Source organism: Alligator sinensis, unplaced genomic scaffold, assembly GCF_000455745.1.
Source record: "Alligator sinensis unplaced genomic scaffold, ASM45574v1 scaffold714_1, whole genome shotgun sequence".
Classification (NCBI taxonomy): domain Eukaryota; kingdom Metazoa; phylum Chordata; order Crocodylia; family Alligatoridae; genus Alligator; species Alligator sinensis.
In genome coordinates this window covers 598715-626647 of record NW_005842493.1, presented here as the reverse complement: position 1 = coordinate 626647, position 27933 = coordinate 598715, and the positions used below count along the sequence as shown (strand labels likewise).

Genomic DNA, 27933 nt, shown 5'->3' with positions numbered 1-27933 from the left:
TTTCATTTCTCTCCTGCTATGGTTATCTTCAGGAAACTGTAGGGAATCAAAGGCTTGAAAAGCCCATATCGGTGAATGAGAAGGCGAGATCCCCTCAGTGCTGATAATGGAAACAAATTAGTTCTTCTTATATTAAGGTACCATTTATACACGGTGTATAAAGAGCGCATTGACACAGGTTATAAGCTTGTGACGGACAGGATGCGTCATTGATGGCTATAACCACAGCACAAGATGGCAACACAGATGATTTTAAACGACTTATTGATTTGTTGAATTCTACAACTGTTGATTTAATAACTGAATACTTCTTTGTAAGCTCTGTATGAATAGACTGAACTCTAATGTGAAATATGTATGAAAGCATTATGTCCACTGAAAGGACCATATTTAGTATTTAGTGTTTGGTTTAGCAACCATGATCTGCTAGTTGTTTTCTAGACATAAAAGATGTGATGGCCCCTGCTCTGAGGGACTCCCGTCCTAAGGATGGACAGGCAGACTTCTAGACAAGCCAGGGGAATGGCTTGTCTATGCAATAATTGCAATAATCTGGATTTCTGCTCTTGTCTTTGCGCAGCCTTGTGGTTATTGTTTCATTGCAAATGACTCTTTTGACATGAATATATCAGGCATCCCTTTTCTAATTAATGGCAACAGTCTCTTTCCTGCAGAGACTTTCACTTCTCCCTTGCTTGACTAGCTGAATCGAAGCCAGGGGGCCGGTATGTGCTTAGTGCTTCTGAAAACTAGGTTCACTTTTCACTGGTATAAAAAGCCCCCCTTCCTCAGTGATGAGGAATGGAGAAAGACCCAGAAGAAGGTGCGGGGTAATGAGGAATCAGGTCCCTAGTGTCTCAGGTTGGATGCCCCAAACTAGTGGGCATTTTGGAAATGTAAGCCTTGACCTTTCCCTCTGTAAAATGGGGGCGATGCTATTCATTCCCTCGGGTGCTAGAAGACATCGTGTATTTTAACGTTTGTGGGATCCCTCCTCATGCTACGCAGGACGCAAGTACAAAACGCTCTCCTTACCAAATCAGACTTCAAATCCCTCTGGTTAATTTTCTGCCCATCCAAATGCCTTCTTCTCTTTGTCCTTCCTACCCCCTTCCAAATAACAAGAAGAAACCAGTAACTGATTGTCCAGACTTGGAAATAATTAGTGTTTGTTTGCATTTTGCAACACAAATTATGTAACAAGGCAGAGAAAAGGCTTTTGAAAAAATATGTAAATGAGATGGCAGTCATCAAGAAGGAATGGGTCGCAGGCAGGCAGACAGTCTATTGCCAATTACCAATCAAATACTTTTTTTCCCCCCCGGTCTTTCTGCTGTACAGTATTTGAAATTCCCTGGGGCTTCAATTAAACTGTACTGGAAGTACCACCCTGGGGCTCAAAAGTCTGATCAGCATGGCACCGTGACAGAGGAAACCCCCATTGACTTGAGGTTCATAATGAGAGCTTTTGTATAGCCAGTTGTTGGGCACAGGGATTGTACCAAAAGAACTTGAAGTTCAGAGGCTCAAAAGCTCTACTTGGAAAAATATCAGATGCTGCATTGGGAACCTTGCTGAAGGATACTCCTAAAGGAACACAGTGGACTGGCAGAGGCTGTAAAATGTTCTCAGTAAGGAGAAAAAACAAGGTAAGGAACAAGTGATGTCCCGTGAATGCTAGTCATCATTCTTTTACTTTTAAGCCTTGTGTAAACCTCCTAGTGCATAACATAATGGTTTCAGATCTGTTTTAGGTGACCGATCAAGTCAAGCATCACAAAGGTAAGTTCTGAACGGGTTGTTTTTTAAATGTAACTCTCACGCAACAAGATAGTATGTTCCTTTTCTGCCAAAACCTAGGAAGTTTCAGGGGCGGCCTTTTTTTTTTTTTTTTTTTCTTTTTCATTGTTAAGTATCAAAGATCTTGCAGTCCTTTGCTATTTCCATTGTTTCTGTACCTCCAAATGCTGCAGTAGTGCTGCTGCAACATTTTAATTGCTTTAAAACAAATTGAAGCATGAGTGCGTTTGGAGTGGAGCTAGCAGCTGTATAGGTTAATCTGGCTGTGTTGGCACAATGACATCCTGTTTGCAGAGTTTGTTCTTGTGTGGTCGCTCACTGTTTGGACTGAAAGTAGGGGCTGGGTGGAAATCATTTCTGCCTCTAAATGCTACTTGCTACCTCCCTGCCAAAGCCCACTCTTGTCTAGAGATAACATTAGCCAGTGGGATCAGTGGTTCAGCAAGATATACCTAAAAAGTAGTTTCTTGGAAATGAGTTAGGTTACACTAAATAGCCTTTATTCCCTAATTATTCTCTGGAGTTAGGGTGGTTTTGAAACTCTTCCCTTTCAAAGAGACTTTTCTTCTGATGATGCACGGGTTACTTAATTCAGACACTACAAACATATCAGCCCCGTTGCTAATTATTTTGCTGCAACATTCGACATGATGGTTGACACATCTACAATGACTGCTCAAGTCGAACCGACTTTCATTTTTAAGTCCATAAAATAAGGGGAAGGGATCTCAGGAGTCAGGAGATCTGAGTCCTTGCCCAAGTTCTCTCAAGGGCAAGATCTTTATAGACGTCCTTGGTTTTGGCTTACCCATCTCTGAAATGGCAATAACAATCCTAGGGCTACCATGAAGCTTGACTCATAAGTGTGCTTTGAAATCCCATCGCATCCCCTCCCTGTACTTCAGTTTCTCCATCTGTAAAATGGGGATAATGGTACTGACCAACTTCAAGCAATGTACTGATTGAGAAGTATCCTACGAGAGCTGCTGTCCAGCAGAAGGGACTAGGATGGTCACTGGCTGCAGCTCCTAAATGGTACCTGCAGCCCCAAGCCAATTCTACCTGCCACTTCAAACCAGTTAAAGGCTGCAGCCTCGGGGTTTTTTGGAAACACTGCTCTGCTCCCGCTGTAGTCTGTGGTGCTGCCTGAAGGCAATGATATTTTTTTTTGTGAAGGCTCAATTAGCCTGCAGTGAAATTCAGCAGGTGGGAGGTTTTTGTTTGAAGGCCTGTTTTGAAACCTCCCAAATTCCTGGCGCTGGGTCTTTGTAAGCAGGAGCGTTTCTCAGCAGCTCCTTGTGATTCCTGTAGTCTGCCTGTCAGCTGGGTAGCAAGCAAGCAGGCAACCAGGGCTCCCCACTCCCTTGGCAGGCTGCTCGGGAAGATTTCCGGGCAAGTTACGTGAACGAGCTGACAACCTCACAGCGCTGTCTGATCTGGCCAACACCAATGCATCTCCAGGCTATACACAGCTCGTGGGGGATGGGGAGCAGAGGGGGACTTGCCAAATCAAACATGTTCCTCTGGCCGCCTCTCTGCCGGATCAAGTTCAAGCTTCTCAGCACAGCTCTCTGGCATGGGCTGCATTGTAACCCCCTCTCCTCCCCTGCAGTTCATTCACTTATGCTCCCCGCTCCCTTTACACCCGGCTCAGCACAGCAAGCCTGTTTGAAGGTCTCGTTCTCACCTCCCCATCGGGCTCTCTTATTTTCATTGCCAAAGTGCTGCACATCAGCAAATCGTCAGGTTGTCCGTCACTCTGGTGCATCTGAGTGCATGGTTCAGGTAGCACGCTAATGCCTTTGCCCTGCATCTGCACTGGGATAAACTTCTCCTGCTGCCTCTTAAATTGATGTGCACCGTGGAACCCTGCTGGTGTCCTTTTATTTTATTTTATTTTATTGGTTTTTGGCTCCCTGCCTTTGCCTCCTTTTTCCTCCCAAAAGATCCCACTGTTAATTTTTTCTCAGTATTTTCCTTGCAACTGCCCAAGCCCAACTGCTGCTGGAAACCCCAGGGAACCTCCCAGCCCCAGGATTCCTTCCCTTCGCCTGTTAAAGGCGCGTTGCCCGTGTCGCCCCGTTCAGGTAAATCACTTCCCGTTCAGATAGCCAGAGGATGGTTGCTCCCTTTGTCCTTTTTTCATATCTCACACCTTTTTTTGCTCTGATTTTCCATGACTCAGTTACTCAAGAAACCCCAATCTCCAGTGCTTGGGGTTTTAAGTTACTTTCCATGGAATTGGGGCGGTTGTATTTTGTAGGGCACATGGAGGAGGGGTTAAGAATAAGCCCCCACACTCTCCTGTTGAAATACTACCCCTTTCTCGCTTTGCAAACTGGGAAGCTTGAGGCACAGGCCGGTTTAATGACTTGTTTAAAGCCATTTGGCATCAGAACGGGGAGTTCCTGGATGCCAGTCCTACAATCGGGCTTCTCGAGCGAGAGCCTCCCGGTGTCTGCTTAGTTCAGCTGTTCCCCCTCAGCTGCTTTGCTTTTGCTTTTTATTTCCTTTTATTCATCATTGCTCCCTTGCCACTGAGGCACCAAGACAATGAACTGTGTTAGTGCTGGTAACTAAAAGAGGCAGCAAACCTCAGAACAGCTTTGCTAAGGAGCTACCACGGGGCAGTTTCTTAAACAAGAGTTTTGCACGTTTTCTGCTGCTGACAGGTAGCACTTCTTTGCTGGAGACAGGATGTGGCAATGCAGGCTATAGCTGGTTTAGCGTCTCAACCTGGGTGGTATCTATTCTGGCCTAAGTTACCCAGAAGGATTGCCGCTCAGATTTGGAGCCTGTACAGCTCTAGCCTGCTATTCCCTTTATTTTTTTCCCCCTTTTCTCAGTGGGCATTCACTGCTTTTACAAGCAGAACAGTCAAATCGGAACAGCTTGTTTGGGGACTCTTTTACTGCAGTGCCTAGTCTTTGGAGGCCAAAGCCTGCAAACCGTAGGCAAAAAAACTCCTATCCAGGGGATGCAAACCTTCACTTACGTGAGGAGCCCCACGGATGCCATAAGACTTTGCAGGGTCAAATCCTCAAGCCCCGGTTCCCCACTGCTGGGCGCTCACGTTTGCAAGACAAGCCTGGAGCATAAAAAGTGCCACCAAGCCAGACCTCCCCATATCCTCGTGCCATTTTGCCCCTGCTTGGCACAGGTGTTCAGTCCTAGGTGAGGTACAAAGCAGCACAGGATCAGATCTTTGGTCTTTTCTCAAGTGAAACTCCCCCATGCAAGTAAGGCTCTGCCCCTAAATCAGTGATTCTTCACCGAGGTGGCATGGCACCCTGGGGTGCCTTGAGATCATTTTAAGGCTGCTGTGGGATGCCACACAATTTTAGCATGGTGCAGCGCACAGACATGATTCACAGGACAAACCCCAAGCTTTTCAAACGGGAACCCCTAGTGCCAAAAGCACGCAGACCTGTTGGGGTCTTTCTGAGCTCTTTGCAACAGCAGAATTGCTTTAGTGTGGTGCTTTGGTTTTTTGCTGCAGTCAAAAAAACCCGAGTAAAAACTAGGCACTGGCATTTCCCAAGGGGCGCCTGGAGCCTAATAAGGTTGAGAACCACCGCCTTACATCCGCGTTACCCCTTTCAGATCAAATCAAAGCAGTTGGCCAAACAAATTCAGGATTTGGGTGGGTTGTTTCAGCGAGGAGAAGAAAGGGACAAGGAAGTCGGGTGGTTTTCAGTCCTGTTGATTTAACCTGTGTACACAGTCCCTTGACGTAGCAACGCTCAGACAACACAATGCTGCGTCTTGCACCCAGGCCCTTCCAAGCCGCTCTTGGCTTGCGCCCCTCGCCCAGGGGGGCTTGCTCCTCTGACGTCCGCCTCTCTCTTGCAGCTGCGCGAGGCTTCCCGAAACGTCGAGGCGGACGTTCACCCGCAGCAACAGGTGTGTGGCTTGGGAGTGGGCACCACTGGAGTTTGCCGCCTGGAGGTGCTCCTCGACGCCCGGCTAGAGGCTTAGGATGGGGCAAGCCAGGGGGGGCTGTTATCAGTGGGGTGCGGACTAGGGTTGCACCGAGTTTTAGGCCAGGGGGGTGAGCATCACTGGGGCATGCACCAGGGGGCGAGCAGCACTGAGGTTTAGGCCGGGGGGCACGCATCATCCAGGGGGTTGCACGGAGGGGTTGCAGGCGGGACCGGCCGCCAGGGGGCGCTGCGTTGCGCTGCGGGGCTGTCCCGGCCGGGCTCGTATAAAGGCGCTGTCCCGTCCCGTCCCGCCGCCCGCTCGCTCCGCTCCCGCAGACGATGGTCCGGCGCTGGGCGAGGTCGCTGGTGCCCTGCAAGTCCTTAACCCTCCTGCTGCTGCCGCCGCTGCTGCTCCTGCCGCTGCCGCTCGCCCTCCGCAGCCTGGTAAGAGCCGGCTCCTTCCCCCCTCCCTTCCTCCTCCACCTGTCCAGACCCAAAAGCATCCTCCAGCTGTCCAGTCCCCTTTTTGGGGGGGAGGTCCTTCATACCCAACCCCTTGCTCTGTCTTTGCCCCGCACACGGGCGCGGCGGGAGGGTTTTTGCGCGTCGCTTGGAAAAGTTCGGACCCCGAGCTGTCAGCCCAGGCTTGGGGACGTTGACACGGACCGCGGTCACGTTTTGGGAGGGTGGCGACACACAAGCCGCGGAGGTTTCGTATCTACCCATCGATTCATAGCTGTTCAGGGCCGGACAGAGCATCTCCCCGCGCTGGGGGCAAGAAAGGCTGCCTGGGTCGGATGATAGAAAGGGTTATATCACGTCGCCTCCGTGTCCTTCTCCGCATTTCTGCCCACGGCAGGGGGTCGGACTTGATGATGTGCTCCGGTCCCTTCCCACCCTACATCTATGAACGAGCCACGGACACGCTGTGGGGCTTCGTATTTACCCATCGTTTCATAGTCGTTCTGCACAGGGGCACGAAAGGGGCAGTTGTTCTGCATGGGGTCGGATGACAGGATTATATCACGCGCTAAAGAGACGGCTCGGGAAGCAGTAGAGCCGTGTCGGCAAAGAATTGCAAACTTTGCGTCGGGTGCTTCTCCCTTTGCACCTTCCTCCAGGTGCAGCTTTGTTCCCGGTGGAGTTGCACCCGTGTCAAGCTGGTATAATGCAGTGGTAAAGCAGGCTCCCTGTAATGTGTAGTTTCCTTGGCAAACCATGCTTCTAGCAAATACTGCACCTTTTAGAGTCAGTTCTATTAATGTTAAAGCTAGTCATTTTTTTTTTTTCACTGACCTAAATAGCTCAGTATATGTTAAACTACAGAAAAAACCTCCCCAACCTCACGCATGTTTCTAAACAAAAATAATAGCCCTTTTGGGTTTACCTGACTAAATAATCTCAGCCCTGCCTTTCACTTGGCCACAGAGACTTCATTGCGAGACAAATTCCTATGGGCTTGAGAGCAAATCATAGTTGATGTGGCTTGAAAAAGTAAAAGTCTGGAGGGTAAGTGCTGTAGAGTCAGTACTGTGGATTGCACCCATTGCAACGTAAAGGGTGAACGAATGTCTTTGAAGTTTGGGAAGAAGGAATATCATGTCATCATTGTGGGAGATTACAGGATTGCACAACAGGGAAGTAAAATTCCTGCCAATGATCACTTTCTCACCTGTACCAGAAGTGCTCATTATGTTTTCTGCAAACTGTTCAAAGACTTAAAAAAAAAACAACAAAACCCAAACCATTCTACAATTGTTCCTGTTAATTACAGCTTGCCTTCCTTATGTTTTAACTCCTGTTCATTACAGCTTACATACTTTTTAACCCTTGTTCTTGTTCACGTTTGAATTGCCTGTATTTAATGGAGTTAATTTATAAGCACTCTTGCATTTTTGAACTTTCTGTAAATTATTTACTCTGTGTTCTGCATAACTGGTGCTTCTGTCATGTTGCAAGGTTGCTCTTCTTCAGGTCCATAGAGCCGTTTTAGTGTTTCTTGTATTGGCAAAATGCTCAAAAAATTATACAAGAAGTTTCAACATCCATTCAGCTACTGATGTACAACCTACAGTTGCAACAATCAAGGACAGAGACCCAAGGAGCGCCGGCTCTCTCTTATTGTCCAATTCGTGCAGAATTGTTCCTTTTACTGAAAGTTTTCTGTAGCTACTCTCCTCTAAAACTGACAATCAGTAAAATAATGATTGGTAACACTTTCTACTTGTATAAAAAGCGTATCAACCAAATTAAGCAGAAACACCTTGCTATTTGTAAAGATCCCCATGCAGTATGTCAGTCAACATCACTTCTCTTCCACCACCTGTGCTCTTGGCAGACAGATCCCATTTGTTATATTAGAATAAAACCCTTTAATCAGTTATTTTAAACAAGCAAATTGTGAACTAAGAAGCACTTATACTTAAAGACGTTAAACTCTGTTTACAGTCAGTTAATGAGTACTTGCTTCCCGCAGGAAGATTGAATTTACAAAACCAAGGATTGCTAGGTGATTAAAATGTCTAATCAACAGTTTAAGTAGACGTGTTTCAACATTTCAAATCTAGGAAATCCCACAGTTCAGCAAACACAATATAATTTCAAGTAAGTAGTTTAATATCTATAATAAAGCAATGCACAGACACTTAGAAGATTAGACCAGTAATTTCAAAACCAACTGGAGACATTTAAAATCACAGTTTTTCAGGTGTTGAACTTCAGGCACTTTATAGAGGCCTGATTTTCAGAAAGCACTGACCATCCACGTTCTGAAAACTGAACACCTTTAAAATGGGCACCTGCAAACGGGGTACACCCAAATCATGATTCATCCTTAAAAATCTTGCCTATTAGGAAACAAATGTGCTGCCTTTATTGAACATCCAAACGCTAGCTGAGTAAACATGTGTGGGCCAGCTGTTGTCTTCCTATGGAAATTCTGGTTTTCTCATATGCTAAGCTTTGCCCCATGGTCTTTGTATATATAATACAAACACCAATGTCAAAAAGAGCTTTGCATATATGCTGGTTTCAGGAGAAAGCTTTGCAATGCAACACTTAAATTGGCACGTCCTCACCAGACCTATGTGCAAGTAACTGATAAGCTGGAAACATCAAGTGTCTCTCGTTCAGTGTTTGGCTTCTTTTAGAAGTGGGCTTCTATCCAAAGGACTCTGATGGGAAGTAGTAGGCAATTGCACCATTGAAATCAGGCCAAAAGTTCAGCTGTGGGGTGAAACCTTGGTCACATTGAACTCGGTGGTAAGGCTGCCCTTGCCTTTCAGGGACCCAACATTTCTCTGGAGAGTACAGGTTTGCCATTGAAATCTGCCGGGTTGTAGTAGCCGTGTCTCCAAGAACATTTTCCCTGGGAAAGAAATCATTGCATCAAGCACTTTCCCCTCCTCTAATTGGTTGTGTAGTTTGGATGCTGCCACTTATATCCTGGGATCTACTTTTGGGGTGTCTGCTATGTATTCAGCAACGTACTTGGTTTAGTGTGCGTAAGAACTTGCTCACTTTTGTTCCCACAGGAGGCCAGATGTGGCTATGTCATCATCCTCATGGCTGTGTACTGGTGCACAGAGGTTATCCCCTTGGCTATTACTTCTCTGCTCCCGGTTGTATTATTTCCTCTGTTTGGCATCCTGGAGTCTAAAGAGGTAGGTATTGATCCCTGGGCAGTGCAGACTTGAACCATAAATTTCAGGGCCTGAGACAGGCTTCCCTTTGTGCATTTGAGAAAAATGTTTCCATACATCTCAACTTTGAGCTGCTTACCTTCTGGTTAACATCCATCCGCACTAAGCAGCTTCCAAAGATACCGATGTCAACACTCATCCAACATGTTTAACATCTTTAGTGTAAACCAGGACCAGAAAGATACAGGAACAAATGCATGATGTTGACACAGATGTGACTATGTATGTGATACACAGTGTGGATTGTGTCCTTCGTGGGTAGATGGTCCAGGTAGAGGAGAATAGCCTCCTATTGTAGCCAGTGAGTGGAAGGGATCTGTGCTTTGGCAAGGAAGAGTCCTAGTTTAGACCCTTCGGTCTGGTACAGACATTACACTTTTACTGGTGGAAGTGATTGGCAACTGGTTTATACCCAGAACAGAACAGAAGTTCAGCTCACAAAACCAGTCTATACCATCAACAGAACAGACATTTGGCACGCATAGACTGGTTTAAAAATGGTGGAACCCAGTCTAAGGTGTCATCCCACCCCAAAACAAAGGCGAACGTGTGTTCTGTGAACTACCTATCTAAACTACACCACTTACAGAAAACCATGTAACTTAGATCAGTTCCTCCTTGGGTGTTTTGAATGTCTGTGCCAAGCCTTCTCAGCTGAGGGATCATTATTAAAGTGATTCACAAGCCAGCACTCATACTTTGGGAGCATTCAGATGTGTGAGACAAATGCACTATATCCATGTCCAATGGGTGGTACTTGTAAAGGATACCAGTCGTCTTGCCAATTCTTCAGCTTACTGTATTGGCTCAGGTGGTAGATGTCTGTGCTTGAGTACAGAAAGTCCAGGATTCAGTCCCTTGTGACTGACTGCGGGAAGGATTATGTCTGATTTTTCAGAAGGGCTGAGTTACCACTTGTGGCTTGGCCTTTTGGCAAACCAGTTGTGCATGCAAAGCAGTGAGCAACTAACCTCCCATTTATCACAGGTCGTATACTTTATAGGTCATTAGCACTGAGTTCGTAAGAAGGATGCAGTTTCCCTAGACATTGGACAAACAGAGGAGAAGAGGTCTCTGGTCTCATCAGCTCAACATCCACATAAGCAAGCACAGGCTTGAGTATGGGAGCACAGGAAAATGCCTATGCTGGAAAGGAGGAGAGGTTTACAGATGGCTTCAGTGAGAGTAGGAGGAGGACTGGAGTGCTCTGGCTGTCGACTGGATGAGACTTTGGCAGCTAACGGAGACTCCTTTGTTGCAGGTGTGCATGCAGTACCTGAAGGACACCAACATGCTCTTTGTCGGGGGCCTGATTGTAGCCGTGGCCGTGGAGCACTGGAACCTGCACAAACGCATTGCACTGAGGGTCTTGCTCATCGTTGGAGTCAAGCCTGCACTGTAAGAGGCCCCATTACACCCGCTTTCTGTCAGGGCAGCCCAGCTCAGCACCAGCCGACACTTGGAGGCTGGGGAGAGAAAGTTCAGTGGAGTAACACACAATGAAAGCTGTGGAAGCTGCAGTTGTTTCATGCAATTGCCAAGGGTTTCCAGAGGCTGCCTCTGCCCTTGCAGGGATGAGCTCGTGCCCTAAAACCCAGGACAGACATATGACTCGGCTCTCGCCAAGTCAGGGGGAGTTTTGCTATTGACTTAGTTGGGTCCTTCGTGCCTCCATCAGGTCTTGAGTGCTGAGTGTGGCTTTGAAGTGTTTCAATCTTCATTCCTAGCCCTTAACACTAGGCTCTTAAGTTTCTCAGTTGGGTCGTTCGTGTTGCCTCGTGATCAGACACTTGGTTCCTGTTTGAGTCTTTGAGGAGCTCAGAGCAAAGGCACAGCAGAGAATTACCCTTGTTAATCTATAAAACTGACCCTCCAAATTTCCCCTTGAGTTTGAGATCCTGCCCATTCACCACTTTCCATGGCCCTGAAGTGCATCAAAATTGTTGCGTAATGCAGACGGGCATCACTCGAGGAACTGGTCCCTGCCTGTGTGCTGTAGACCAGCAGTGCAGGGCAGTGTCTTGTGCATCCATAGAGAAGGGCCGTGACAGCTGATGCTTAGACCCTGGTATAGCCCAGACACGACCAGTGGGAACAGGGCAAAATGGATTTGCTGGTTTAAGTTGCCAGAGCAGTAGGAGAGACTAGAGAGGGACTAGGTGAGTGGTGTTTGTCTTGGGGAGACCGTTTTATTTCCCTGAACCCAGCAATGATCTTCTGTACAAATACACCGGGATTTGGCCCTGATAATGAGGATCCAAGTGCCGCTGAGGTCTCGGTTGTCACTCAATTGCAGGAGCCCACACTCTGCACTGGTCACTTATTAGCAGAGCGGACAAGGCTGACGGGAGACGGCCACAGTGCCCGTGCTGGCCGAGGTACAGCTGGTAGTGGGGGAGAGCAGCTGGTTTGTGTTAGCTGAGATCCAGAGCCCAGGCCATGTTAGAAAGCATCGTTCTTCAGGCTGGATGGAAACCAGGGAAAGCAGCGGTGGTTTGTGGTTTGCTGTTCAATAACAGGTTCTTTTCTGTGCTGGCTAAATTATAGGCACTTCCAGCTGGGACCGAGCAGTGGTTGGATTACTTTTATGGAGATGCACAGGGCTAAATAGTCTCTGTGTGTATTTCCAGCGAAAGCAGTGGAACTGCATCAGCAGAAAATTTGGCCCAGGCTTTGCTTTGCTAGAGCATAGATGCACTCCAACCTGAGCCCGGCTTTCGCAGGAAGCCCTGCAATAGGTCCCATGGTCGAAGCCCAGCAAGGCTTTTGGGTTGATCCTTCCTCCCTCTCTTCTGTCTCTCTCTCTGCAGCTTAATGCTGGGGTTTATGGGAGTCACCGCCTTCCTCTCCATGTGGATAAGCAACACTGCCACTACTGCCATGATGGTTCCTATCGTCCAGGCTATCTTGGAGCAAATGTACAGCACTGAGCAGGACCTGGCAGAGCAACCTGTTGGGCAAACCAATGTCACGATTGAGCTGGAAGAAAAAAATGCAGCGAACACGGTGGGGGTGCAGGGTAAGGGGCCAGCTACAGTCCATTGGTATTCCTGCAGAGCGTGGTGATCCACAGTGCACTGACCATGTCAGAAAAAAACCTCATGCCTCCCATACCACCTTGGCTCAGTCCATGGAAAAACAAGCCTGCTGGTTTGTGCTGCAAAGCCACTTAACACCTGAAGGTTTTTTATGTATGCTGAGTCCCTCTGATCCTCATTAAATCCAGGGGCTCTCAGAGTCACTGAGTATCAGGCCCAGGTGAGCGGTAATGATTCAAAAGCATCCATGTGACTTCAAGTCCAAGTTTTAAAAGTGACCTGGCTAACCAGGAACCTCCTTGAGCATCAATGGGCTCTTAAGTCACTGAGGCACTTTTGAAAATGTTACTTGATAGCATCTTGTGCTGCCTTGAATTAGCAGGTGCACCTTTATCAAGCAAGTTGCAGGGAAAATGACCCAATAATCCATGATCCAGCAACACCCACATGGAAGCTAAGATGAGTTGGCATTTGCCCTACCCTGGAATACGTTCTGATGGGGTTCCTTGCCTCTCCACACTTGAAAATATTTTTCTCTCTATCTTGGGTATCCCCCAGGCTCCACCCCTGCAACTACGTTGTATGTGGGTAGAATCACGCACTTGTATTGAGTCTCATTAACTTCAGGGGGTCTCTAAGCAGGCGGGGATGTGTCCTTGCAGAGCTTGTACGATTGGAGACTCCAGTACCTTTTACTGTGAGGTAACGTTAATGGCTGCACCAGGGAAGAATTTGATCCTCTGCTTTTTTGCATTTATTGGCAGTCTCCAATGCTGCTCTTCTGTGATGGAGGCAAAAGCGGATATCCTCCTTGTACAGAAAAGGAAACTGAGGCACAGAGAGGCAAAATGATCTACCCAAGTTTATACAGAAAGTCCTTGGCAGAACCAAAACTTGAACCCAGATCTCCAGACTCCCTAACTAGCGCCATCATTATTATAAGGCGCTATTATCAATTCCCCATGAATGTTACTAGAAAGTGATTGGGCCACATAACCTACATAATGTTGCATTATTCAAGATAAGAGACACAGACAGATTGCAGCACTGTCCATGCTGTCCTCCCAGAGCTTTTCCAAAGGCAAATAACACTCTTTTCTTCTTTCTAGTCATAAGTAATGGGCACATCTCTGACGACCCCACAGCATATAAGGAAAGCGAATTAAAGAAGCGCACCTGCAAGGGGCTGATACTGTGCGTGTGCTATGCTGCCAGCATTGGAGGAACTGCAACGCTCACAGGAACAGGGCCAAACCTGGTGCTGAAAGGCCAGATGAATGAGTAAGTACTTTTCACCATTTCTTTTTAGGCTACTTAAAAGGCCTCACTCTGTTTTCTGGCCAGCCAAATTGGTGGCTTCTAAGCAACACCTGGGTGATTTACATCATAATGAATAACCTATTTTATCCGCTTCATTTTCTTCTCCAACACAACTGGGCAGCTAGACAGCCAAATGAAAGCTGCCTGTTCAATTGGTATAGATCTACGGGAGGGTTTGAGGCACTTGCTGATGACATGCCGAGAACTGTTTGATCGCATGCTGTTGGCTCCTACTTTTTTCCAGCTAACACGCAGCAAATGAGAGGGAGTAAAGCAATGAGAAGCAGAAGGAGACTGTGTGATGACCTCTTTTCATCTAGAAATACAGTAGACTCTTTAAAGTGACTCTTCCATATAAGCAGTTGCTGTAGAAGCCGCAGGGATGTTATTGAAGAGGAGAGGAGGGGTCCACAAGACTGTCTGTCTCTGCTATAATACAGTCTTGACTGTGGAATTGTTTGGGAATCATTGATTCAGATCTATGATCTCGGTAGTGGTTATTCCAGTCGACTCCACATCAGCCCTTCACTAATTTCTACCAGAGGATGGTTAGTCCCTCAGCCCGTACGCTAACAGGGTTTAAAATGTAGCTGGCTAGAACAGAACCAGTAGAAACCAGCTGAAGAATTGGAACTGACATTTCTACTCGAGTTACGGCTAGACTTGACCTTGAATGCAAAAATACAGGGACAAAGTTAGAGACATTTCAGATTCTGGGAACCAAATCCTGATCCTACTGAAGTGAACAGATTTGTGGTTAGTTTCCATAGAAACAGACTCCGACCCTAAATTCCTGTCTATATGCAGATCCCCTTAGTTATAAAGAGCAAAGGGAAAGCAGTGCTAAAAACACCATGGTGGTTGAGCAGACGGGGTAAAAGCAAAACTACTGCTAAGGAGAAGGTAGGGGTGGGTCTTTACATTGCCTCGTGCGTCTTTACAATGGCTTGACCCAAGCCAATGGCTTTGACATTGTTTTTTTTTTCTTCAGATTGTTCCCCAGAAATGGTGATACTGTGAATTTTGCTTCCTGGTTTGGATTTGCCTTCCCTAACATGATTCTGATGTTGATATTAGCTTGGCTTTGGCTCCAGTTTTCATTCATGGGACTCAAGTAAGTATTAAATTGCACTACTGGCCAAACACTCAGCAGCTGTAAACCATTCAATTTAACCCAGCTAAGAGTCTGGCCCGATACCTTTCTTTCTTATTATCAGGGATAGGGTCCTCAAATGGCTGCTGTTTAGCTCTCCAGTCTGGAAGAGAAGCATTGAGAAGAGGAATGACAGCACCTTTATCAGGAACTTGGTATACATACAGTGTTGTGTTTGGGGTTGAAGTGAACTAGTTATAACTACATTTGCAGTTAGCACTGATATTTCTTTTCCAGAAGTACCTAGAAGCTCCAGCTGCAGTTTTCTGTTCTGCTGTAGCTGGTGTTGTACACCGGCCTAGTGAAATAGCAAGCTCCTGGGGGCTCTCAAGAGAGAAAAGGTGGTAGAAATAGGCATAGTAGATCAGTGGCAGAGATGGGACTACAATGCTGCTCCTCTGTTTCCCAGTGACCTCAGTCAGCTATGATAACTGGTGACCTTTATGTGCAGAGGGAAGACTCTGCAAGATAAGTGATTTACCTTGTAGTGTGACTTAGCTATAGACAGCCTAGTACAGAAGATGGCAAGTGTGTTTCCGTGCAACTTGGGAGTTTCCAAACTTGTTACGGAAAGAAAACACAATGTTTTTGCAAAACCAGAATTGTGCCAAGACACCGGGTTTCGGGTCTGCCTGACTGGAGGGACATGTAGCTAGGACAGCTGCTTGGCATGTGGGAGTCCTGGGTACAAAGCACTGATACAAAGCAGGATGTTTCCTTTTGGACCACTGAATCTGGCAGAGCAGGGAGTTGGTACCTGGATCTCCCCCGTTCAGGGCCAGTTCTCTAAGCAAGCTCAAGTATGACAGCTCACTCCTGGAGGACGCTTGGCAGAAATGAGGATGACCCCGTGGAACATTTTGGCTTTGACCCCACAGCATGTTTAGATGGGATCTTCTCTTGTCAAAACCCCCCTTATCAGCACCAAGCTATAGCTAGCAACATGGTCCTGCCCCCAGGAGGGACAGGTCCAGTGTAGATGAGGGATTTTCTCTTGCAAGCACATACGTATAACATCACCTTTTTTTTTTTTTTTTTTTTTTTTTTTTTTTTTCTTTTTTATATGAAGTTTGAAACAGACCTGGGGCTGCGGGATGGAGAGGACCGACAAAGAGAGAGCTGCATTCAATGTGCTTAAGTTAGAGCTCCAGAAACTGGGCTCCATCTCCTTCGCAGAATTCAATGTCCTCATGATATTTGTTCTTTTGATTCTCCTGTGGTTTACACGTGACCCCGGTTTCATTCCCGGCTGGGCCACCTACCTCTTCAACAGGAAATCGGAGTACGTCTGCATCCTTCAGTGTCTTGACTCGCTGCCCACTGTGTTTCTTAGCTGTATTCCCCTTTGACTACCACCCTGATTTCAACTCCTGTTTCAAGTGACAGGTAGAAGTAGTTGCACAGATTTGATCTTGCCTCTTACTTGGGACCGGATAATTGATCATATTTGCTCTAGTGAGGGGTAGTGATTGGAAGACAATGCAAAGGGTACTGCAGGATGAGCCTAAGGGAGCCGATATGAGAGGAAATCATTTACATGCATCTCAGTCTAGTTTCTTTTCTCTTGGTTCTTCAGTTCTGTGGTTTAGTTATCTTAATATATGGCTTTGGTGTCGAGAAGTGACTGTACTCAGCTCACATGGGCCAGTATCATCTGAATTTTTGGATTGTTACTTGCCATCCACCACTGCTTAATTTTATTTTGGTAGCAGTTAGTAACCCCAGTCATGGACCAGTACCCCACTGTGCTAGGTGCTGTACAAACACAGAACTTGTCAGTCTGTGCCCCAAAGACCTCGAAGTCTAAGCTAATCATTCTTGTCTCCAAACATTGATGTATCCCTAGAGGATAGAGCGAGCTGTAATGCTTTTATACGTAGAAACTTTCCATGCAAGAGAAAATGCGCTAGGTAAACTAACCGCCATAAACGATGTGCCTTCTTAGCAAAGATCGTTAAACATCCAAGCTCCATTTTGAGGGCTTGAATTGCTACAGAGTAAACTTAGCAAAACTGGGTAACTGGCTGAGAGTCCTCAGTTCCAGGTTCAAAAGTGGCTTAGGCTCTTATAGGTATAAGTCCCAATAACTATGAATGATAATTAGATGCCACAGTGTCTTGCTCCTATTTGCAGTTAATGCATCTCAATCAGTCGGGGTTCTGTTTGCTTTTTAATTAATTCGCCCCTGACCTTTGACAAGGTACTCTCTGCGCCTCAGTTTTCCCAATACAAAGTAGGGTAATTATATGTCTGTACCTGAGAGAAGTGTAGGAGGGAAAACCCTTGTGAGATCCTCTGATGGAAGGCATGTTACAAATCGCTGAATAACAAGCGAGATGATACGAGTACAGATACACGGTGCTTTGCTAGCCTGGCTACTAGGAACTAGTACTAAATGTCGCTAAATTTTATAGGCTACTTTTGAGAGCTCAGACAAGTAGAAGTCAATAAGACATTTGGCTTGTCACTCGCTGGGGCGGGGGGCCACGTGCTGGGGGAATGCCATGTTACGGGACAAAGGGATCCTATCCTCTGAGCTGCCTTTTTCTTTTTCCTCCAGGTTTGTCACTGATGCCACGGTCGCTATCTTCGTTGCACTGTTACTGTTCATCGTTCCGGCAACTAAACCCAAGTTCTTCTGCTGTCATCGAGATAGCTTTGATCCTGAACAGAGGGAGCGAGGTAATTGAAAGCGGGGCTGACAATATTTGTTTGACTTGGAGGACCCCCGCCCCTCGAGTCCCGTTCACGTTCTCATAGTGACGTCACCACTGCCAGTACTGAGGTCGAGGAACTGTTCCTCGGGTCCTGTTGGCTGTGCTGGAAGAAACGCACTATTGCAATTTGCTTTGCAATGTATGCAGTCCCTCGGAGCTAACTACCACATTGCTTTTGCGTTTCTGAACCGCGCAGTTTTCTCACGATCCTGCCCCAGCTTGACCTGGCCCGTCGCTTAGACCATGTGTCATTGGGTGCTATCATTTTGTTTGCACGGCAGTAGCAGCTATGATAACAGCATGTACCAACATAGAGCACTGAACAAAGTGTTCCTCTCCTAACCGTATAGTGCTTTTGTTTGTTTCCACTTCAGCTATGAAAGAGCCGTTCTGGCCAGCCCCCTTGCTAGAGTGGAAGGTGGTTCAGAGAAGGCTGCCCTGGAGTATTGTGCTGCTGCTCGGAGGGGGCTTTGCCTTGGCCCGTGGAAGTGAAGTATGTCCTTGTTGTCACTGGGTCTAAGGATGACCCTTGGTCCCTTGTTACTAGGAATGGGCCCTATACTGAACCCTGGGATTGTAACAACACCTGAATGGTAGAGATGTGTAGATCCAGATCTAGGTACTGACATAGCAGGGACTCTTCTCTCTTCATTAATAGAATTGCTCTCTAGTTGTGGTCAGGGAGCTTCAGTGAATGGCCACTAAGAGCCTGGGTGCTTTTACCAAGTGTCTCTAACTCCCCAGAGCCCCTAGAGGGGACCTATCGGCCTGGAAATCTTCCTTGTTCTTTCCCTGGTTCGATATTCCAAGAGAGGAGTCTTTCTTTGTGTATGTAATCCTCCCCCTGCCCCATCCCACACCTGGCCTGAAAAGAGAAGCTCAGATAATGCATCTCTGAGTTTCAGAACTGCTTGATTTGGTTTAAAAGGGATATCAACCTTCATATCGTAGGGCGTGAAGTGGTCAGAAGGGAAACGCTGTCTTTGCGGGCAGGTTTTTCCGTAATCTTCCCCTGAGCTGTTTCTTGACCCTTCCTTTGAGGGGAGTAAGTGGACCAGCAGGCTGATCCTGTGCTCCTGAATTCAGAGTTGAATTCAGCTCCAGAAATAAATGAAGGCTTTCCTCTAAACTGACTCTCTGTCCCCCCCCACTGAGATGGGTCTGAACCAAAACCCTCAAGCCCCAAGCTGCCAAACTTTGCGGACTTTCCAATCCCAATCCAAACTTTGTGGCTGGGTCATTTTGAAATAGTAGGCCAAACCAAAATCCTGGGGTTGCAATGTTCCCCAACCTCTGGCCCTGGATCCAAACAGTAGGCTTTATGAGCCAATCTAGTCAATCCTTGACAATATTCCTGTAACAAGATTGAGGCAATATCTTGGAAGTCTTATTCAATGAGTCCTACAAGTGATTCATTAACTCTCTGCGATTGCGTGGCTCCCTGGCTCTTGGGTGTAACTCTGCAACGTGCTTCAACTTGGCAAAGACGTTGGTACTTCTGACCAAAATGTGAGCAAATATTTGAATTCTGGGGACACTGGAGTAGTGAGTCCCTGATGTAATTTCTGGCTGGCAGAGAATTTCCTTTGTTTGGGAAATGTCACCGTGCTTTCTCTACCCATGGCTTAGTATTCTTTTGATGGGTGAATGATCTAATTTTGACAACCTACACCCCTGCTAATTTTGACGATGCATTTACATGCATAGTTTGGGCTTGACCATATGTTACAGACAATCGCAGGTACTGTGCATGACCAAGACATTCGGTCTCTTATTAAAACACGCCCCATGTTGTTACAGGCTTCCGGTCTTTCAAGATGGTTGGGTCAACAGATGTCACCACTAAGCAGTGTTCCTGCCTGGGCCATTGCAGTGATACTTTCATTTGTTACCGCTGTCTTCACCGAATGCACCAGTAATGTAGCAACGGCCACCCTCTTCATGCCTATCTTTGCATCCTTGGTAAGAATGTCATTTTTAGCCATTTCTCTCTGGGAGTCTGGAGAATTGAAATGGGAAAACTGATAAAATCTCTAACCGTAGGGCAATCCTGTATTTACTGTCATCTACAAGATATATGTGGTAAGCCAAAGGCCTCTGTGTGAAAATAGGAATAGTCCACAAAGCAAATGGCCAGTAACCCACCAGGTAGGAAAGCTGAGTAGACAGCGATATGCTGAAATCTTTTTGGGTCTAGTGCAGGTAAAAAGGATCAGACTGATAGGTCAGGGTGCTTAAATGTTTTCCTGAATAGGAATAGACTTAAGCGTATGCTTACGCTCCTCTGCTTCTGAAAGGGCAAGGTTAATACTGAAGGGTGGATTCTCCATTGCCCTGTACCTTTAATAGTCATTTGCAGCAGTACAAAGTGAGAACAAAATGAGCATGAAACACCAAGGTCCTGAGCTGGGAACATTTTACACACTTTGCAGTTGCACAAATGATGGCAGAAGATGCAGAACAGCAAATAGTCCAGCCCTGTAGATGAACCGCTTGGAGATATTTGGGTTTATGAGTGCTCTATATGTTAAATATATATATTTTTTTCGGCTGAGATAACTTAGACTCAAATTTTTCTTACTAAAACACAAAATCTCTCTTGCTCCATTTATTTCCTTGGGGTGTTTCCTCTGTTGTAGTCTAACTAAAACGCTGAAAGTAATGGGGTCTTAATAGGCCTGTATGTGAACAATGTTCTCTTTCACAGAGTAAAACACAACAAATTTATACCATAGTGAAATTCATAAATAATGAAATACAGTCCCTGCATTTTTTGCAGAGGAGCAGAGTTGACACCAGAGTCTAGATGAGAGTAGATCAGATCTTTTTTTTTTCATTTGGAAAGCATGAACAATTTATTTGAGTTCATTTCTTCCAAGTAAAATTACCCTGATCCAGGCTGCTTAGCTAGCAGTGACTTCAGCTGGCACTGACATGCGAAGAACCGGAGAATCCCACAAAATGTGCACAGTGTTTAAAATCCTACTCCAGGAGCCTAGTAATTACAATCACATTCCTGTGTCACTCTGACAAACCCTCCCAAAGCGTGGTCCGAGATCAAAAAAAGATCTCTGGATAAATTTGACCAGAATGCCAAATTATACCATGCAGCAAAAGCCAAAACTAACAAAAAGGGATCAAGTATCATTTTTAAGTATTACTGTACAGAGAAAAGAGAATAGCAAAGTGGAAGGGACCAGCTGAGTAACAAGCAGTGTTTAGGAGAAAAACCTTCCTGCATGTGAATGAAGAAGGCAATGGAAGTTTTTAGTCCTGGCAGCTCCAGACCTAGAAGAAATCCTTAGAAGAGCAAAGAGGACAGAGCTGTTAGAGGAGTTTAATTTAGAAGACCAGAACAATAATACACGAAGAATGGAAAAGAGGCATGGAAAATAATGATTTATCAAGTACATAAAGCAGTTTTTATAGGTATGATAGATGCTAAATGATGACATTGGTCACTTTTTTTTTTCAGGAGAAGGCTGTACAGATAGGGTTACCATACATGCAGGTTTTCCTGGACATGTCCTTTTTTTTTTTTTTTTTTTTTTTTTTTTTGAGTCATCTGATCTCCATCCAGGCGGTTTTTTGAAATAGGAACCAATGTCTGGGTTTTGCTTTGCTCCGCTGGAGTGAGTGGGGGGAGGGCAATTGGGGGGGTACGGGGGAAGCTGTCCAGGTGCCAGGGCTGCAGCAGCATGAGGGAGGTGCCACTGCCTGCCCCTCCAGGGGCAAGGGGGCCCTTTGAGGGCAGCAGGGAGCTCCGTGGCACTGCCAGGGGGGCAGGGGGAAGGGACGTGGCCAGGCAGCCTGCTGCAGAGCTGAAGCCCCAGCCCAGGCTGGGGGTGCCACGAGCATCTTCCTTTCAGCTTGCACTGGGGCTGGACTCGCTCTGCCATTGCCCGCACAAATTGGAGCTGCTGTGCTCCAGCCCAGTTGGGACAGGGTAGTTGTGGGAGCCCCCTATGGCAGGGCTGGGGGGAGCAGGGGGCTGTGGGTTGGGAGCAAGGGGCACTGGCAGAGCTGGGGGGTGGAAGCTGTGTGTCAGCAGTGCAGGGAGCGAGTGAGCATGGCCAGAAGTGGGGTGCGAGGGACTGTGGGTTGGGAGTGAGGGCCACTTGCAGGGCCAGGAGTCTGCAGGTCGGGAGTGAGGGGCAATAGCAGGGATGGCGGGGCTCAGGTTGGAACTGAGGGGCACCGGCATAGGCTGGGGGCCGGCGAAGGGCGGCAAGTAGGGAGTGAGGGGCAGCAGCAGGGCTGGGGGCTGCAGGTTGGGAGTGAGGGGCATGGGCAGGGCCAGGGGGCTGTGAGTTGGGAGTGAGGTGTCCTCTTTTTTGAAACTGGAAATATGGTAACCTTAGTACAGAGCTAGGCCATGGTTAAGCCCATTTGAAAACCTCACTCTAAATAACTTGTCCCGAGGCACAGAATGAGTGCTAGGACCATGTTAGGAGTATAAAATTCCTAATTTCTAGCCTTCGTTCAGACCATGAAACAATGCCTTGCACTTAGGAAGGGTGATGGAAGCTTTGATTTATTTTGGGATCTTGTAGCATGTGGCTCGCAGTTCTGGTTCAAATGACCTTTTCATCTTCTTCAAGTTGTCCTTGGCTATGAGAGGATTCCAGTGTAAAGTGAATTTGCTTTTCAAAAACTCTACTTTGCTGATGTTTTGCTGGGGAATAAATTGACCCTCTGTACTTGTGGGATCTTCGATACTTTCTGCCTGCTTCTATTTTGGATCTCTTCCAGTGTTTTGATTCCATTCTTTTTTTCCCCCAGGCACAGTCCATCAAGGTCAATCCTTTGTACATCATGATCCCTGGGACTCTCAGCGCCTCTTTTGCCTTTATGCTACCTGTGGCAACTCCGCCGAACGCGATAGTGTTTTCATACGGTCACCTCCGTGTTGCAGACATGGTAAGCTGATGATGCTAATGGATGTCGAGTGTGTCACCCAGACCTTCCATTACCATCTGTCTTCATTATTTCAGATGCATCTTGGTTTGATCATCTGTATTTCCTTAGTTCTGTCGTGAGGTGCGTGAAAACACCATCAGTGCCTAATGCTGCTTAGTCTGTTTGGGGGGGCGACATTTTAATAGGTGCTCTTACATAGAAGGCAGTGAAGTTTTGCTTACAGAAGCTGGTGCACACAGAATCAAACTGATATTCAAACTAGGCTTGATCCTGCCTCGAGCAGGGGTGTGGACTAGATGACCTCCTGAGGGCTCTTCCAGCCCTACTTTTCTAGATCCTTTGGATGATTCATGAATCTCTTTAATTGACAAAGCCAGGCTTTCTGCTCATTTCAATCCCATTGTTTTCAAGGGAAGTTGGATCGGTGTATCTACAAGCCTGATCTTGCTCCCACTGTGCCCATGAGTCAAAGGTAATGCTTAGCATTAAGTTGATAATACTATCAACCTGCCGCACCGTGTGCAGCCGTCTTTGGAGTCAGTAGCGAGGTTCTGAGCAGGATGCATAGGCTCTTTCAGCTACATGATCTGGGTCTGTGGGTGGTCAAGTCTGGCCCTTAATCAACAAGCGTCTTGCTTTACAATCGTTAAGGAGCACAAGTGAATGGAGTTCTGAGTACACCATGTTCCACGGCAATAGCATTGAAGCAAGAGCAGGGAACATCCAGCACCATAATTACCCGGCTTTAATTTGCTCAGGTGTTGAAATTACCCCTCCAAGTTTCTGCATTGTATTTGTGCTAATGGGCACAAAGTCTGGCAGGTCTCTGGACACTCATTGTGCTTGTGTTTCTTTTGCCGCAGGCTAAAACAGGATTCATCATGAACATTCTTGGAGTCCTTTGTGTCACTTTGGCCATCAATACTTGGGGACGCCCCCTGTTTGACTTGGACACCTTTCCATCTTGGGCCAACATCACGTCTGGAAAGTGAGCATTGAAGAACGTCTTGGAAAGATGAACTTGAACACTGTTTTCTCATTGCCCCGAGACCTGTGCAGCGCCTTATTGGCAGTGCAGATGCTGCGTTAGATGAATATAACATCGTGGGGCCCAAATTTCTGGTCAGGCACCAACCAACTTGAAATCATTCCAGCCATGACTGAGCCGTGAGGACAGCTTCTGTAGAGATCTCCGAGGAGCTGTGATGGTAACACGCTTGTTGTGATGGACTGATTCAAGTGTGTTTCCAAGCAAGTGGGACGGTAGCGCCCGATTTTATTTAACGATAATAAAGAGTTGAAAGGCTGCTCTGTAAAAATGGATCAAACCATCAAGTTAGTAGCATTCACGTGTAAATCATTAGCATAGGACACTGCATACAGTCAAGGGCTTGCAATTCATTAACTTCCTCTTGTGTCCATAAATCACCAATTGTACCAAGCGTCCCTGCTGTCAATGGCAGCCTAATGTTAAGAAGGATTTACTTAGAGTCGGGCTTAACAACGTGAAGAGAAACTCTTTCCAAGTACACATCCAGCAATGTTCACCCAGGCCTTGGCTTCACTCCCAAATCACATTAGAGCCACCACGATGATGAACAAACACTGCGCTGGCCACAGCTTTGCAATGCAGATAGGCAAGGAGGTGTTGTGGTTAGCTTTTACTTGCTATGTTGTGGTGCAGGCAGAAGCAAGGAGGATACCGAGCTAAGTACTGCTTCACCAATGTAGCGTTATTGTAGACAACCTGGAAGCGATACAGATAGACTGCACTTAGACTTCCAGGTGTAATGAAACTTCTTCGCTTAACCTCTTACATGCCTTCCAGTTAATTAACTCCTTAACGTGGGAGTGGAGACAAGGCCTAAAGGACGGGTTTTTGAAGGGGAACGTATTTATAACTCTATTTATGGACCAGGTCCTAAAATTCGTACTCATTGTTCCCTTTGGGATTGGGCCAGCTGACTCCAGTAGGGGTTTTGTCAAAGTATTTTGCAATGTAAGGTCTTATGTGTCAAGTGTTTCACAGCACCTGGTTTATAACTGGAATAGCACTGTGATTTCTCTCGATGTTTCTGAAGCAATAACGTCTTCAGAAGAGCTGGTGACAGGTGTTTAGAGGCATAGCTGGTCATGCTGTGGCTTCTTGGACAGTGAGGCAAAAAGAAGGATTTTATTTATTCTGTGGAGACTAAATTAATGGAAGCCAATGTGGCATTGTCTAGTGGGATGGCACCTCCTGAGTGCTTTCGCAGTCTCACTGTGTGCAGCCGTAGGCAAGTCATTTAGGCTACAAACAGATGTTGCATTTGTCCCGCGATATACCATATTATCCTGGGACCAAATGCAGTCATTCAGATGTTCGTGTCCATTATCCTGGGATAAGCCCTAAAAAGGTTCAGGGGATAAGAAGTATTAATGGTTTATCCTGGTATATCGCAAAGTGTGTCTGAATGGTTAATCTGGGATTACGTCGCTGCTTCAGAAAAGCAGCAGTGCATTTAGCTGCTCGATAAACTCTTTCTAAAGGGTGATGTGTGTACATGTCAGTCCTGGAGTATTTCTGTTCTGGGACAAACACAGGCAGAATTGGTCCAGGGACAGATGCAGCAGCTGTTCCTCGCCTGAACTTTATAGTGCCTCATTTTTCCTGTGTGCCTAATGAGGAAAATGGTGCTGACCTACCTCACAAGGGTGTTGTGAGGACTGAGGCCCTAAATCCTGCCACCCTGGTTCCAAAGCCTGAAGAAGGGCTGCAGGATCTGGCCTCTAATGAATCAATGGATGTAAGATGTTTAATATTATTGTTGTTGTTAACATGACTTTTTTTCTTTATAGAACTGGAAAAAATAATTATTACTTTGCCTTTAAAAGCAAGGACATATCTATAAAACACCTGGTGTTGGAGAGAGAAATGTTTCCTGTGCGGAAAACCTTTTAGCTATTGTTTGAATTCACTGTGTAAGGGTTTGATTCTTCACGGTGCTGGACACCCTCAGGTCCACTGACACTTGCTGTTAGCATCTCCTAAGGAGGTGTGCAGTGGCTCAGACCTGCTGTAGGGGTATCTGTCTACACCACTACAAAGGGCCAAGGCAGCCTGGGGGGCTGGCTTACACCCACAGGGGGAAGACAGGAAATCAAATAGAAAAAGGTGATAGTGGCTGGTGACCATCACCCAACAAGCAAAACCTCTTCATCTATTAAGCAAGATGTCAGTTCCAATAAGAAATGCTATGGTTGTGGGGATCTAGCTTTGCTGAAATACCTCTAGGAAAACTCAGTGAAATCAGTGGAAGTTAGATGCTTAAGCTGCTTATGTGCTTTAAGGGATCTCATCTTTGGGTGTGCAAGGACTGCCTAAACTGGAGCACAAGCTGCCTGGCTTTGAGATGCTGTGATTGCCCTCTACTCTCACTGATTTCATGGGGTTGGGTCCACCGATGGTTTTTGCTTTAGGAGGGTCCTTAGCAAACCATCCCTGACTATTGGCTGTGATTTGCTAGCGCATAAATTCTGTGCTTGGTTCTCAGTTTTCCTTCCTGTCTAAACTGATTCTCCTGTGGAAAAGCATTACTCTTATGAAACGGAGGTTCCTGTTAAATGCCGTAACTCAGTCGTTCCTCAGCTCCCCATGCAGAAGCGAGTGGAGGGGAGTTTTCTTAAATAGGATGCATTTAAATTATTTGAATACTTTCCTTTTGGCCAAGGATATTTTTTTGCTTCCTGTGCTGCTGCAGGAGTGGAGATTTAAACTTTCTATTCCTATATGAGCACGTAAACGGTGTTATTTAAATTTCAGGGGGGAACACAGAGAAGTAGAAAGAACGAAACATGGCTTCAAATGTCTCGATCCCTTTTTATTGAGATAATTGAGTCCGCTTTGTACGCGGTATGGCGCAGTCTTGTGAATAATGACACTTTCTTCCTTGCTGAGGCAACTTTGGTGATTTTTTTTTTTTTCTACAATTGATTTGTTTTAATTTAAGTGGGCAAGCCACAGGACATGAACCTGCCAGACTCAATCTTTTCTTCAGCACAGATTGCTTTTCTGGTTACTCAGAGGAAGGTTGGATTCTCCATCCCAGTTCACCCTGAATTTACTGGTGCTGCTGTCACTCCATTGAAACTGCTTGAGGGACCAGTGGTAGAGAACCAGCCCCAGGGTATTCTTTGCACCTAAGGGAAGGTGGTCAGAAAAGGAGTTTAGGGTTTCAAGGTGTGTTGTAAAAATGTGTGAGTTAACACCTAGGCCAGTGGTTCTCAACCTTTTTAGACTTGAGGCATTCCCTGACAGCCCTTTGGAATTTGCCACCTTTCAGTTTTCACTTTTTTTTTGACTACTGAACAATAATAAAGCAGTTTTTCTGTTGCAAAGAGCTCAGAAAGAACATGTTGGGTCAGAATGTTTTTTTTTTTTTAACACTTTGGTTTTCTGCTTGAAATCTCTGGGTTAATCTTGTGAATCATGTTTGCACACCTAATGGTGCCAACTTTGTACACAGCGCTCTTGAAAGGATCTCAGGGCGCTCCTGGATGCTGCAGCTCCCTGGCTGAGAAGCACTGTTCTAGGTGCTAGTGTAGACTGTAATATGGGATGAATTGGTCAAGTTTGAGCCTAGGTTTGTAAAATGAAAGGGAGGAGTTGCCTCGTGTCAGTGAAGAACATTTATTGCTGAATGCAAACCTTAAGCGGATGTCCCGATTGTAAAGCATACATGTCAGGGCTTCCCACTTCCTAGCAGTGGGGTAGCTGATAATCCAAGCTCGCCTCGATCTCCGACTAACCAAAGCAGTTTTTACATAGACCAGGACCCTGGCACCATTGCTCATGTTGAGTAGAGCCCCACTCCCCAAGAAGCCCTGCTCATTTTAACGGGGTTTCCCATGGGGCTGGGCACTATATATTAATAATAATAATGCAAGAGCTGGTATCGAAGACAGGCCCTCCAAGAAGACCAAGGCAAACACAATGTCCCCAGTGTAACGGACACAAACAGGCTTTTCTTCGGCGTCAAGCATGCATGTCGCCTTGTTCCAATGCCTTGAACAAACATGTTTCTTAAAAAATTGGCAGTGCAAAGACAACTCTACTCTGTTTCCAACAGTGCCGAGCCACATTGCCTTCCTGCACTGCAGGGTAGAAATCAGGATTGTAACTTGGGGAAGATAGCCTTTCAGCCTTCCTCAGAAAGTGACTGCTGTAGATCAAGAGATGCTGTAAGCTTTGATGGCCTTATTCCTCACTGCCATGTTCCTGGGGGCACAGAAACCAGGCTCCCCCTCATGCAGTGTGTTCCTGGCCACAACATATGATGCCAGCAGAGGATGTGGAAGGACAGCATTCACAAGTGGCAGCTT

General features: G+C 46.4%; 2 protein-coding genes across 3 annotated transcripts in view; one reads left to right on the top strand and one right to left on the bottom strand.

Annotated features, from left to right (window-relative positions):
- The window catches only part of XAF1 (XIAP associated factor 1), a 15384-nt gene extending 11854 nt beyond the window's left edge, over positions 1 to 3530 (bottom strand). The window contains exon 1 of the mRNA XM_014523473.2: positions 3488 to 3530. Coding sequence (XP_014378959.1) covers positions 3488 to 3514 — 27 coding nt within the window. The 5' untranslated portion in view covers positions 3515 to 3530. The remainder of the gene's footprint in view (positions 1 to 3487) is intronic.
- A 2509-nt stretch (positions 3531 to 6039) lies between these two features.
- On the top strand, positions 6040 to 27017 carry SLC13A5 (solute carrier family 13 member 5). 2 transcript variants are annotated; one of them, XM_006031287.3, is made up of 12 exons: positions 6040 to 6167; positions 9257 to 9385; positions 10686 to 10822; positions 12235 to 12443; positions 13572 to 13743; positions 14774 to 14896; positions 16005 to 16217; positions 17496 to 17617; positions 18027 to 18145; positions 19453 to 19614; positions 22435 to 22572; positions 23436 to 27017. In XM_006031287.3, the coding sequence occupies exons 1-12, from the start codon at positions 6063 to 6065 to the stop codon at positions 23562 to 23564; spliced, it is 1758 nt and encodes a 585-aa protein (XP_006031349.2). In that variant the 5' UTR covers positions 6040 to 6062; the 3' UTR covers positions 23565 to 27017. The 2 variants fall into 2 exon arrangements, with proteins under 2 accessions (XP_006031349.2, XP_025068728.1); XM_025212943.1 differs by lacking the exon at positions 16005 to 16217.
- The last annotated feature ends 916 nt before the right edge of the window (positions 27018 to 27933 follow it).

What these genes read in the sequence shown, in the direction of transcription:
- SLC13A5 (XM_006031287.3), top strand. Translation starts at nt 6,063, where the DNA reads ATGGTCCGGCGCTGGGCGAGGTCGCTGGTGCCCTGCAAGTCCTTAACC. An exon ending in CCTTGGCCCGTGGAAGTGAA is followed by an intron (nt 18,146 to 19,452) that starts GTATGTCCTTGT and finishes ATGTTGTTACAG; the next exon opens with GCTTCCGGTCTTTCAAGATG. An exon ending in TGCCTATCTTTGCATCCTTG is followed by an intron (nt 19,615 to 22,434) that starts GTAAGAATGTCA and finishes TTTTTCCCCCAG; the next exon opens with GCACAGTCCATCAAGGTCAA.